This window comes from Coccinella septempunctata, chromosome 8 (assembly GCF_907165205.1).
Source record: "Coccinella septempunctata chromosome 8, icCocSept1.1, whole genome shotgun sequence".
Lineage (NCBI taxonomy): Eukaryota > Metazoa > Arthropoda > Insecta > Coleoptera > Coccinellidae > Coccinella > Coccinella septempunctata.
In genome coordinates this window covers 28457629-28470417 of record NC_058196.1, presented here as the reverse complement: position 1 = coordinate 28470417, position 12789 = coordinate 28457629, and the positions used below count along the sequence as shown (strand labels likewise).

General features: G+C 35.6%; 3 protein-coding genes and 1 long non-coding RNA gene across 5 annotated transcripts; 1 reads left to right on the top strand and 3 right to left on the bottom strand.

The window, feature by feature from the left end:
- The first annotated feature begins 918 nt into the window (after positions 1-918).
- LOC123319539 lies at positions 919-1373 on the top strand. The gene is made up of 2 exons (XR_006538506.1): positions 919-1076; positions 1175-1373. It is a non-coding gene; the product is annotated as an uncharacterized LOC123319539 (long non-coding RNA).
- Positions 1374-2777: 1404 nt separating this feature from the next.
- LOC123319134 (trypsin 3A1-like) lies at positions 2778-4870 on the bottom strand. The gene is made up of 4 exons (XM_044905985.1): positions 4798-4870; positions 4450-4688; positions 4070-4375; positions 2778-3005 (listed from the first exon to the last, which is right to left on the bottom strand). Exons 1-4 carry the CDS (start codon positions 4841-4843, stop codon positions 2805-2807), a joined length of 792 nt encoding a protein of 263 aa, XP_044761920.1. The 5' UTR covers positions 4844-4870; the 3' UTR covers positions 2778-2804.
- A 930-nt stretch (positions 4871-5800) lies between these two features.
- LOC123318855 (brachyurin-like) lies at positions 5801-12159 on the bottom strand. Of its 2 annotated transcripts, none has more exons than XM_044905614.1 (4): positions 12001-12153; positions 7014-7258; positions 6273-6584; positions 5801-6097 (listed from the first exon to the last, which is right to left on the bottom strand). In XM_044905614.1, exons 1-4 carry the CDS (start codon positions 12044-12046, stop codon positions 5894-5896), a joined length of 807 nt encoding a protein of 268 aa, XP_044761549.1. In that variant the 5' UTR covers positions 12047-12153; the 3' UTR covers positions 5801-5893. The 2 variants fall into 2 exon arrangements, with proteins under 2 accessions (XP_044761549.1, XP_044761548.1); XM_044905613.1 differs by lacking the exons at positions 5801-6097; positions 6273-6584; positions 7014-7258 and adding exons at positions 10510-10806; positions 10978-11289; positions 11565-11809 and having other exon boundaries at positions 12001-12159.
- LOC123318857 (trypsin 3A1-like) lies at positions 7521-9528 on the bottom strand. Its single transcript, XM_044905615.1, has 4 exons — positions 9456-9528; positions 9104-9342; positions 8724-9029; positions 7521-8058 (listed from the first exon to the last, which is right to left on the bottom strand). Exons 1-4 carry the CDS (start codon positions 9499-9501, stop codon positions 7858-7860), a joined length of 792 nt encoding a protein of 263 aa, XP_044761550.1. The 5' UTR covers positions 9502-9528; the 3' UTR covers positions 7521-7857.
- Positions 12160-12789: the final 630 nt, after the last annotated feature.

Genomic DNA, 12789 nt, shown 5'->3' with positions numbered 1-12789 from the left:
TTGCAATGATACTTCAGCAGAGCACACACAAATTGTTTTTGGAAGGCTTAGAACACATTGAAGATAAACCTCTTCCAGAGAGACCTTCGAAAACCTATAAAAACGTGTCTGAAGGCTCTTCTTATATTTTGTAGACCATAAATAAATGGAGGAGTTGAACGCTTCTACTCTAAATCAAATTTTGAACGTAGATTGTTCCAACAAGTTGAATTAAAAAATGATTATATCCGAATTATTTCAAGATAGCCGAATCGTAACACCCCAATACAAATTGTCCCACACCACTCCTCCATACGAGCATGAAAATACCCGTTTCTCACTTGAAAATTGGCAAACTATACATCTCAGCTCGCAAACTTATCCATTATAAACTTTTCCTAGCGATAAAAAGCGTTCTCCTTGAACGATAACCTTCGTAGAAATAAATTTTATGACCTGTTGGTTGGAAAGCGAGTGGAACTTTTCGAGGATTTTCTGTTTTCAGCTTCTTCGGGGGATTTAGAAACGAACTCCCTCAGGAAAGGGGAGATTACATCTACTGATCGGGAATTCTATTTTGGACCTTCCATTATTTCACTATGATGAGGTGAGGACTGATGAAACAACGCTAAATATTCAATAACATTTCGCCAATTTCTACCTCAAAAGTCCCTTTAGATGTTTTTGTAGCCCTACTAAAAAGAACAAACTCGAGGAAGCTTTTAACAAAGTAGACTTCAAAATTTATTATGAAACTGGCTGTTAATGCTTGAACCTACGACACCTTATCAAATGAATCCAGTAATGTTCAAATAGCAAACAAAACGGAATGAGCATTGGGCGAGATAAAATCTGCCTATGCTTTGCAGCGGGGTCATAATTTACACCTGTTTATTTTCCCTCTGAATAATCTACTAATTAGTGTGGGCAGTACAAATTACAGGGCTAGGCATGCAACTTCACGGTAGACAGAATCTAATCATTCAGTAGTCATATCGATATCATTATCAAGCTATATTTTTAGTCAATCAGAATCCGATATCGAAAACTGAGGTTTTACATTGATGGTTTTCAATTATTGATCATGGATATTCAAAGTGAGTAAAGAGTAACGCAAAAATTTTATATTTTATTTATTATTTTGTAGAAAAGCATTCTGAAAGGTTAATTTTTATCAAATTACGCATATTTTCAGGTATAATAGAGTGTTTTTCATGCAACCTCTCGTAGAGGGTGTGACAAGAACACAACCTTTTCTCTTAGGGAAGAATGAAAATGAAAACTTTATATTTCGAATGGTCTCTTTACCTACTACTCCTTCCGATGTGTCTGAAGAGACTGCTGATTACTTTCAACTTCTTTTTCCTAATAAAGAACCCCTCTAATTCCACAAGGTACGTTTCAGACCTAAATAATTCAGTAACATAATGAAAAATGGTCAAAATTCCACCAGAAAAGAAAAATAATTTCAAAGAAGAAGAACCGATCGCAATATCTGATAGAGCAGGGTCTGACAAAACTATATTCTGAATTTCAAAACGAAACGACGAAAAAAGTACTTTTTTTACAAGCCTGCTTGCAACAAGCGCACAACTCTTTTCCTGCACACATTTCAAGTCTCAAATAGTCACACCAAAACGAAATGAAAAAATCTTTCGCTAAATATTTTCCTTCTCATCTATTCATTTACACCCTGTATATGAATACCTTGACAATGTTCATAAAAAATTTCGGAGAATCTCTGCGAACGCACAAGCATTTCTTCGAAGTGAGAAATTAACTTATTCTAAACCGGTAGTGCCATCTACTAAGAGAATGTTGAACTATTTCTTTGTCGAAATTCATCATAAAGGAAGCGTAAGCTCTGAGTAGTTCTCTTTTCGTATATACTTGACCTTTTCGATGAAAAAATTGTGCTGCTGAGGAGTTTATGTATTATATATTTAATTTTGAATTGCTTTCCTATAAGTTTTGAACATAATTTCAAACTGAGAAAGGAAACAACTTTCTAAATCAAATCCCATTGATTATACTGAAACAGAACACGAGAAGTAAAATGTGTAACTCAGAAATTCGCCTATAATCTTTCGAACTCATCCAATAGATGACAATCCCATTCATAATTTCAGTACGAAGATTTCTTTTCAATTCTCTTGTTTTGAAGTTCTTCTTTCTACGCTTAGGCAATCAGTATCTCACAATTCAGTCACGTAGCTAGTTTTCATTCTTCCTAAACATCCTATTATCCATATCTAGACTTCATTGCGTTTATAGATCTACGGTTTGCTCGCCAAGCTTTGGTTAAAGCACAGTTTTCACAGATTACAGAGTAGACAGTTTTTAAGAGTACTATAGATGCATGTGGTTGAAGCTACCTGAGTTTTCAAGGTGTCATCAGGCGCTTTACCTCTTAAAAAAACTGTTAGCAAGAAACAGTCGTAAAACAATGCAGATCGCTTGGTCAATGTCCTTTTTGTTCATTCATTTTTCATGACTGCAAAAGTTTTGTACCACATATAAAACATATATAACAAGAGATTAATAAAATTTGGAAACACTCAACTAGAGGTTTCGAAAAAATGTATTAACGTTGGTTAATCTACTATCAAAAAATATAAGTGAATAAAAAGTTATTTCGAAATATATACCTAGTTGAAAGAAGGCATTGTGTTTATACGAAAAGAAAACATTTAATTTCGCAACAGCACTGTCGGGTTTATACAGACTTCCTAAGAACTGAGACAAAAAAAAGAAAAAATCATTCGCTGACGGCCTTCACTTGATCACTGATGAGGTTAGGTTCTTACGAAGTCTATCTAAACCTATCATAAATTTCTGCGACCTTCAAAGGCTTCACAAGATGGAGATTTAGGGCTCTCAGGTATTCCTGCTGTTTCCCTTATCCATTCCACGACCAATGGTACCTTCATATATCGTCCAGGAGTGCCTGTACCACAATCCGTAACTCCAAACGAAACCACACCATACACTGTTCTATTGATCAGAAAAGGTCCTCCAGAATCGCCCTAAAATGACACATTACCAGGATTGGACCATTCGCGTATAAGTGGGAAATAAAATAATCCATTGGATCAATAACATTATAAAATACGAACATATATTTATCAATCAAAAATGTGAACAAAATAAAAAGCTTAGTGACGCTGATGCATCGTTTTCAAAACTTGAGTACAAGAACCATATACCTTACTGATTCTAATCAATAAAACCATTTCTCTCCAACTTTTTACCATTTTATAGGCCTTTTAAACTCGTCGATCCGCTCTTATGCACCCTGTATTGAAAGAAACGAAAAAACAGAACCGAAAATGGTGTCATTGTTTACACCTGCTAGACCTGTTGTAACGTGGTTTCCTCGGAGAAACTTATCTCGAGCGCCAGCTATTCTTTTCACTAGGAAGAATAGCAAACCTACCAGAGTAGCTGCTAGTCGGAGACAGAGTTCGCTGCTATCTAGGGTGGTAGCGATAACGAAGTAGTCAAAATCAAATTATGTACCAGTTTATTCACACCTTCGGAAACTGATTATATAAACAACGGAAATATGTGTAGGTATGAAATATGAGCGAATCGATCAGCAAACCTACATTTGGGGAATTCTATCCGATCACGAGCACTTTATAAAGTTTATACCGGGTACAGCGAAAAAATCAAAGGTTATTCAATAAAATGCGCCAACCAGAACTGACGAAATGGCTACTAAGGATGACCTCGCGAAGTGAAATGACTTGCTATACGGTATCGGGATGTAATTGATTGTATTTCTCTAGAAATGAAAGAAACACCACCTGGGCGGTTCTACTCGAGACTTTTATTCGCTACCCCAAGGGCTACGCTCCATGACTGATAGCAAAGAAAAGGTCTATTTTGAGCGCAACTACGGGATTTCACTGACGACGAGTGGTACCTCTTATTCTCTACCCCAAGGGCTTACGCACCATGACTGATAGAAAAGAAGAGATTTCTATTTCAACACTTATGACGCGGGAACGCGAAGAGGGGGTATGAATGGGTAGCTGAACTAATGAAAGAATCTTTTTTGAATCAACTGATATTTCAACAAACTCACAGCGCAAGAATCTTGGTTTCCGCCAGGGTTAGCCAGACAGAAGAATTCCTTCGCAGCTTTGCATTCCACTTTTTTCAAACAAACTGCCAACAGGAACGGGCTGGGTTCGGTAAATCCCTCTTTAGTAACACCCCACCCCGCTACAGTTCCATAATCATCGGGTACCTCAGTGGAGTATTCAGGAAGTTTGGCGAACATGACCTGCCTCGGTATCATTGGAAGTTCACGCTCCAGTTCGATAATCGCCACGTCATAGCGAACGCGGATAAAGTAGATATATTTTGGATGAGGGAAAAAATTCTTGACCTGAAAGGAAAATTTGTCGTTTATTGTTGGAGCTCCAGAATTCCCTAAAACCAGATTTACTTATTTATGCTTACCTGTCTTCTATATTCGAAATCCGGAAAATAATTTGATCCTGCGACAACACTAAAAGGTCCATTTCGAGTATCGCAATGCGCAGCTGTCAATACGAATTTCGGTGTTATGATTGTTCCGGCACAGAAATACTGATCATGCTTGTACATTATGGCAACAACAAAGGGGAACCTCCCTTCTTTTGCCTTGAATCCATGAGCGATTCTTCCTCCAGATGATGCCACTCGCTCACGAGCTGAAGCTAGAGAAGATGATGTCATATAGAGAGTTTTTCTACCAATAGATGATGGTTTGATAAAAACTGTAAAGTTTGTCAAAAAAAAAGTTTATATTAAGTATAAAATTATTACCTGAACAAAATAGCAAGGAATATGCCGAAAGCATGAGTACAATCATGATATGTTATGGAAACTTCTGAATTCCTACTGAAACTTTCCATCACCAAGTGTGTAGAAAGTTTATGATGTTTATTTCTTGAATACTAACATTTGTTGGTATACTATGAGACTAGGAAAAAAACTAGATTAAGTTTTCAATTTGGGCTACTCTTAATATCTCAAGTATATGATTCTTTTTTTTGCTTTTATATATGTATAATATATTAGGTCCATCCTCTGAACCTATAACAAAAGAATATGCAGGCTAAGAACTATTTAGAGGGGGACTACAGGGATATCGAAAACCGTTAGAAATACAGGGTAGCTTAAATTACGAAAAAGTTTTTCAAGGATGAGTGGGTGAGTGTAAACAGTTATTCCCAAATATATCTGATGGTTCCTGAGGTATCTCGAAAAAACTGAAAATCAAGTATATTATTTTTCTTCATATCTCATTTGTTTTTGGAGATAACTACACGAAATTCGGTGTGTAGTCATAATCCTATATAGAGATTATACTGGTGTACTACTTTTTTGTAATTTAAATAAATTTCCCTACATTTTTGGGCATAAGTGTGAAACGAATTACGTTTTCTCCGTCACCTAGTATATCTTCAGTCATATACAAGACGTTAACACCGAAACAATAGCTCCTTATCTTGAAACGAATATGCAATCGTTTTTTACTGTGTCAAACACAAAATTTATCTTTTTGGATATCAAATCTTTATGGAAAACTTCCTGCGAAAAATCATTGTTCGATAAACCTAGCCTTTTCATGGTGAAAAACAATGCACAAGTTGTTTAACGTTAGAATCAAAATGAGTCGGGACTTTATATCATTGGATTCGTTTTTAGATTATTTTAATTTCGGTATATTTCAAATGATTTAACAGAAGTTTTAGGAAATCACCTTTATATATTGTTCTATGTACCTATACCCACAAGAACAATGAAAATGTGTAAAAAGGACACAGCAAATTCAACTAATTTATTCCAGGATTAAGATCACTGTTTCCTTACAAGTGTATAATTCATAAACCAGGAAAATTCGGTCTGAATACATTTCTCAGCAGCATTTTCTGTGAGCTTTATGTTGACAGCATGAAGTTGACAGTCTCCTAGGCAGTCCAGCTATTTCTCTAATCCACATAACTACATATGGAATTTTCGTATATCGTCCTGGAATGCCTGTACCACAATCCGCACTCGTACTATGCGAAACAACACCATACAGAGTACCATTGATTATAAAGGGTCCTCCAGAATCACCCTGAAATCAGAGAGGTTCAATTTAATACAAAATTATGTCGAATAGACAGAAATAAATGATATTCAGACATAAATATGATGAAGTAAATGTATAGGTAACAATGAATATGTTGTTCTTGAACAGATCACTGAGGTCTAACTTTGCAAAAATGATATTGGAGGATTTTTACACTCACGTAGCAAGAATCTTTATCACCATCAGGGTGTCCCAGACAGAAGAATTCATCCGAAGCATCGCAGTCAATATCAATGATCAGATTGACTCCCAACACAACTGTTTCAGAAGGTATGTTTTCGTCATGTGTATCTCCCCAACCCAATACGGTTCCAAACTGTTCAGGAATCTCCGTAGAGAATGGTGGCAGACTGGCATACATGATTTTTTCTGGTACTAATGATAGTTCCTCATCCAGTTCGGCAACTGCCACGTCATATTTGATGCCGGTATAGCTATACTCGTACTCTGGATGTTTGGTGACAGTCTTGATCTGAAAAAATATTTTGATTATTATTTTTCTCCCTTTGACATGTTTTTTCTAGGTTTAGAAGTTACTCAAAGAATTTGAGTAGGGTTTATTAGTGAAAAAATGTAGTGCAAACATCGCGATTATATTTTTCAAATACACATATGATGTCTCAGGATGAATAAAATAGCCTGAAACACCACACAGTACATCCAATAGTTTCTCCATTGTACAGGGTGTTCCAAAACTGAGGCTCAGTCAGAGCATCTCGAGAAAAAAATCTTCAAAAAAAATCGTGTTTTTTTTCGAAAAAATTAGATGTCAGAAAGCCGGTCATAGATATCTTGATAAGTTCTCAAGTTACTGAAAAATTAATGTTCCCAATTTTCGCCATATCTATTCTACCAAATAGGCTTAACTCCTACAAAATACTGTAAACTTATCGCATCTTACCATCCTTCTATATTTATCTTCAACATTCCGTAAATCAGTTGTACCAGCCACAATATTGTAAGTTAAACCTTCATCGAAGCAATGTCCGGCTGTCACTAGAAATTTTGGTGTTATAAGTGTTCCAACACAGACATAGCTACCATGATTTATGTATATGGCCATAACAAATAGGAACTTTTTTGGTTCCACAATGAAACCATTTACGATTCTTGGATTAGCTGATTCTCGTTGTCCACATCTCGAAGCTGTGGAAAAACTGTTGCATAAATACATGTCATACTACGAAAATTCATTCTCAACATTCAGTGAAACTACATCGTTTTTTTTTTTCATCTGGAAATATTTTCTACATATTTCAATATCATCATAGGTGCCTAATGTAATACTAGAATACCTCAAAATTTTATACTATATTCAATTATTTTCAAGAACGTCCCAAAACACTCGTCCAACTTCTTGAATTAAAACATGTCGTAAAACACTGCAGATCGCTTGGTCAATATCCTTTTTGTTCATTCATTTTTCATGACAGCAAAAGTTTTGTACCACATATAAAACATATATGACAAGAGATTAATAAAATTTGGAAACACTCAACTGGAGGTTTCGAAGAAATATATTAACATTGGTTAATCTACTAACAAAAAATACAATTGAATAAAAAGTTATTTCGAAATATGTAGGCATTTTGTTTATACGAAAAGAAAACATTTAATTTCGCAACAGCACTGTTGGGTTTATACAGACTTCCTAAGAACTAAGACAAAAAAAGAACAATCATTCGCTGACGGCCTTCACGTGATCACTGATGAGGTTAGGTTCTTACGAAGTCTACCTAAACACATCATAAATTTCTGCGACCTTCAAAGGCTTCACAAGATGGAGATTTAGGGCTCTCAGGTATTCCTGCTGTTTCCCTTATCCATTCCACGACCAATGGTACCTTCATATATCGTCCAGGAGTGCCTGTACCACAATCCGTAACTCCAAACGAAACCACACCATACACTGTTCTATTGATCAGAAAAGGTCCTCCAGAATCGCCCTAAAATGACACATTACCAGAATCGGACCATTTGCGTATAAGTGGGAAATAAAATAATCCATTGGATCAATAACATTATACAATACGAACATATACCTAATTCATCAATCAAAAATGTGAACAAAATAAAAAGCTTAGTGACGCTGATGCATCGTCAAATTATGTAGGTACCAGTTTATTCACACCTTCGGAAACTGATTATATATGAACACTTTATAAAGTTTATACCGGGTACAGTGAAAAAAATTAAAGGTTATTCAATAAAATGCGCAAACCAGAACTGACGAAATGGCTACTAAGGATGACCTCGCGAAGTGAAATGACTTGCTATACGGTATCGGGATGTAATTGATTGTATTTCTCTAGAAATGAAAGAAACACCACCTGGGCGGTTCTACTCGAGACTTTTATTCGCTACCCCAAGGGCTACGCTCCATGACTGATAGCAAAGAAAAGGTCTATTTTGAGCGCAACTACGGGATTTCACTGACGACGAGTGGTACCTCTTATTCTCTACCCCAAGGGCTTACGCACCATGACTGATAGAAAAGAAGAGATTTCTATTTCAACACTTATGACGCGGGAACGCGAACAGGGGGTATGAATGGGTAGCTGAACTAATGAAAGAATCTTTTTTGAATCAACTGATATTTCAACAAACTCACAGCGCAAGAATCTTGGTTTCCTCCAGGGTTAGCCAGGCAGAAGAATTCCTCCGCAGCTTTGCATTCCACTTTTTTCAAACAAACTGCCAACAGGAACGGGCTGGGTTCGGTAAATCCCTCTTTAGTAACACCCCATCCCGCTACAGTTCCATAATCATCGGGTACCTCAGTGGAGTATTCAGGAAGTTTGGCGAACATGACCCGCCTCGGTATCATCGGAAGTTCATGATCCAGTTCGATAATCGCCACGTCATAGCGAACGCGGATAAAGTCGATATATTTTGGATGAGGGAAAAAATTCTTGACCTGAAAGAAAAATTTGTCGTTTATTGTTGGAGCTTCAGAATTCCCTAAAACCAGATTTACGTATTTATGCTTACATTTCTTCTATATTCGAAATCCGGAAAATAATTTGATCCTGCGACAACACTAGAAGGTCCATTTCGAGTATCGCAATGCGCAGCTGTCAATACGAATTTCGGTGTTATGATTGTTCCAGCACAGAAATACTGATCATGCTTGTACATTATGGCAACAACAAAGGGGAACCTCCCTTCTTTTGCCTTGAATCCATGAGCTATTCTTCCTCCAGATGATGCCACTCGCTCACGAGCTGAAGCTAGAGAAGATGATGTCATATAAAGAGTTTTCCTTCCAATAGATCATCGTCTAATAAAAACTGTAAAGGTTGTCGAAAAAAAAGTTTATATAACCTAAGTATAAAATTATTACCTGAACAAAATAGCAAGGAATATGCCGAAAGCATGAGTACAATCATGATATGTTATGGAAACTTCTGAATTCCTACTGAAACTTTCCATCACCAAGTGTGTAGAAAGTTTATGATGTTTATTTCTTGAATACTAACATTCATTGTATACTATGAGACCAGAAAAAAAAACTAGAATGAGTTTTCAATTCTGGCAACTCTTTATATCTCAAGTATATATATGATTCTTTTTTCTGCTTTTATAAATGTTTAATATATTTTTATATAAAGTCCATTCTCTGAATCTGTAAAAAAGAATACCTATACAATTTTTCCAGGAGAATGAAAAGATAACTTTAAACTTCATAATAGATACATGAGGCGCTCAAATTATTTGCACAAGCATAAGCAGTTTCTCATTTATGTTTTCATAAATGAATTCCCCTACATTTTTGGGCACAATGTAAAACAAGTTAAGTTTTCTAAGTCACCTAGTATATCTTCATACATATACAAGTCGTTAACACCGAAACAATAGCTTCTTATCTTGAAACGAATATGCAATCGTTTTTTACTGTGTCAAACACAAAATTGATCCATTTTGGATATCAGATCTTTATGGAAAACTTCCTGCGAAAATCATTGTTCGATTAACCTAGCATTTTCAGTGTGAAAAACAATAGGTCCTTTCGTTTGCATAAACAGTGTTGCACTTTTCTACACTCGATTTGATTTACTCTAGTACAGAGGAAAGTGTAGTTTATCTACATAGTCAAAAGGAGATGTAGATAAATTACACCTCTTCTACACTGGTGTAAATTCAATCAGCAAACGAATACTAAAATCGAGTGTAGTAAAGCGCTACACTTTTTATGCAAACGAAAGGACCTATTGCACACGTTGTTTAACGTCATATACCTTCAGAATCAAAATGAGTCAGGCCTTTATATCATAGATTCGTTTTTCGATTATTTTAATATAGGTATAATTCTCTCAAATGATTCAACAGAAATCACCTTTATATTGTTCTATGTACATATACCCACAAGAACAATGAAAATGAGTAAAAAGGACACAGCAAATTCAACTAATTTATTCCAGGATTAAGATCACTGTTTCCTTACAAGTGTATAATTCATAAACCAGGAAAATTCGGTCTGAATACATTTCTCAGCAGCATTTTCTGTGAGCTTTATGTTGACAGCATGAAGTTGACAGTCTCCTAGGCAGTCCAGCTATTTCTCTAATCCACATAACTACATATGGAATTTTCGTATATCGTCCTGGAATGCCTGTACCACAATCCGCACTCGTACTATGCGAAACAACACCATACAGAGTACCATTGATTATAAAGGGTCCTCCAGAATCACCCTGAAATCAGAGAGGTTCAATTTAATACAAAATTATGTCGAATAGACAGAAATAAATGATATTCAGACATAAATATGACGAAATAAATGTATAACAATGAATATGTTGTTCTTGAACAGATCACTGAGGTCTAACTTTGCAAAAATGATATTGGAGGATTTTTACACTCACGTAGCAAGAATCTTTATCACCATCAGGGTGTCCCAGACAGAAGAATTCATCCGAAGCATCGCAATCAATATCAATGATCAGATTCACTCCCAACAGAACGGTTTCAGAAGGAATGTTTTCGTCATGTGTATCTCCCCAACCCAATACGGTTCCAAACTCTTCAGGAATCACCGATGAGAAGGGTGGCAGACTGGCATACATGATTTTTTCTGGTACTAATGACAGTTCCTCATCCAGTTCGGCAACTGCCACGTCATATTTGATACCGGTATAGCTATACTCGTACTCTGGATGTTTGGTGACAGTCTTGATCTGAAAAAATATTTTGATTATTATTTTTATCCCTTTGACATGTTTTTTCTAAGTTTGGAAGTTACTCAAAGAATTTAAGTAGAGTTTATTACTGAAAAAGGGTTGTGCAAACATCGCGATTATATTTTTCGAATACACATGATGTCCAGAATGAATAAAAAAGAAAAAAAAATGTCAGAAAGCAGGTCATAGATATTCTGATTACTGAAAAATTAATGTTTCGAATATTTCGCCATATCTATTCTACAAAATACTGTGAACTTATCGCGTCTTACCATCCTTCTATATTTATCTTCAACTTTCCGTAAATCAGTTGTACCAGCCACAATATTGTAAGTTAAACCTTCATCGAAGCAATGTCCGGCTGTCACAAGAAATTTTGGTGTTATAAGTGTTCCAACACAGACATAGCTACCATGATTTATGTATATGGCCACAACAAATGGGAACTTTTTTGGTTCCACAATGAAACCATTTACGATTCTTGGATTAGCTGATTCTCGTTGTCCACATCTTGAAGCTATGAAAAAAATGTTGCATGAATACATGTCATACTACGAAAATTCATTGTCAACATTCAGTGAAACCACATCGTTTTTTTTTTCATCTGGAAATGTTTTCTACATGAGACCAAAAATAATTTCCAGATCAAATTTTTTAATGAATCCAAATAATTATGCAAAAACATCATCACCATACAGAACTTGTTACCTGAACAAAATGAAAGAGAATATGCCAAAACGATTAGAACAATCATAATGTATCATTAGCACTTCGTAATGAAGACTGAAATTGTTCACAATAAAGAGTATGGAAATTGTTTGATGTTTACTTCTTGAACACAAACATTCTCTTTATACTGAGATCAAAAAAAGCTAGAATAGGGTTTCATTTAATGTCACATAGTACCTACATCTCTTTCCTGGTGCAAAATACTTATCGCCGATAAAGAGTTTTATGTGCGATGAAACGTACAGTGTTTTCAACTTTTTTAACAGCATCTAAATACATTTCTGATATGGAATATTGATGAAATACCTCTCGTTAAAATTAGTACTTAATTGAGCTCATTAATTCCTGGCGAAATCAATTGCTCAGACGGTTAGAATTGCTGAGTGGGTGTTCGAACAATTCAAGGACCTATATCAGGAATTATAGGATTTTGTGACAACTTTTACGTTATTTCTGAATCAATAGTTCTTAGCCCTAACAGCATATAAAATTCTGCAGGTAAACTTCACAACAGATATTCTTCACTTTCCAAATCTTGGAATTATAACTTCAAGTACTGCATTTCATTGACATGTATAATTATTTTTTCACGATATGAGTAAGATAAGTCAGTTTAATCAACAGTAGCTTGACAAAATTAGGAATGATAATTTCAGATTTGAGAAGATGTGACCATTTGACCTCGAAACCAAACTTGTATCAGTGATACCACTACACAGCTAGCAATTTACCATCCCTTGGTAATCAATTCTGGTAAAATAAAACGAT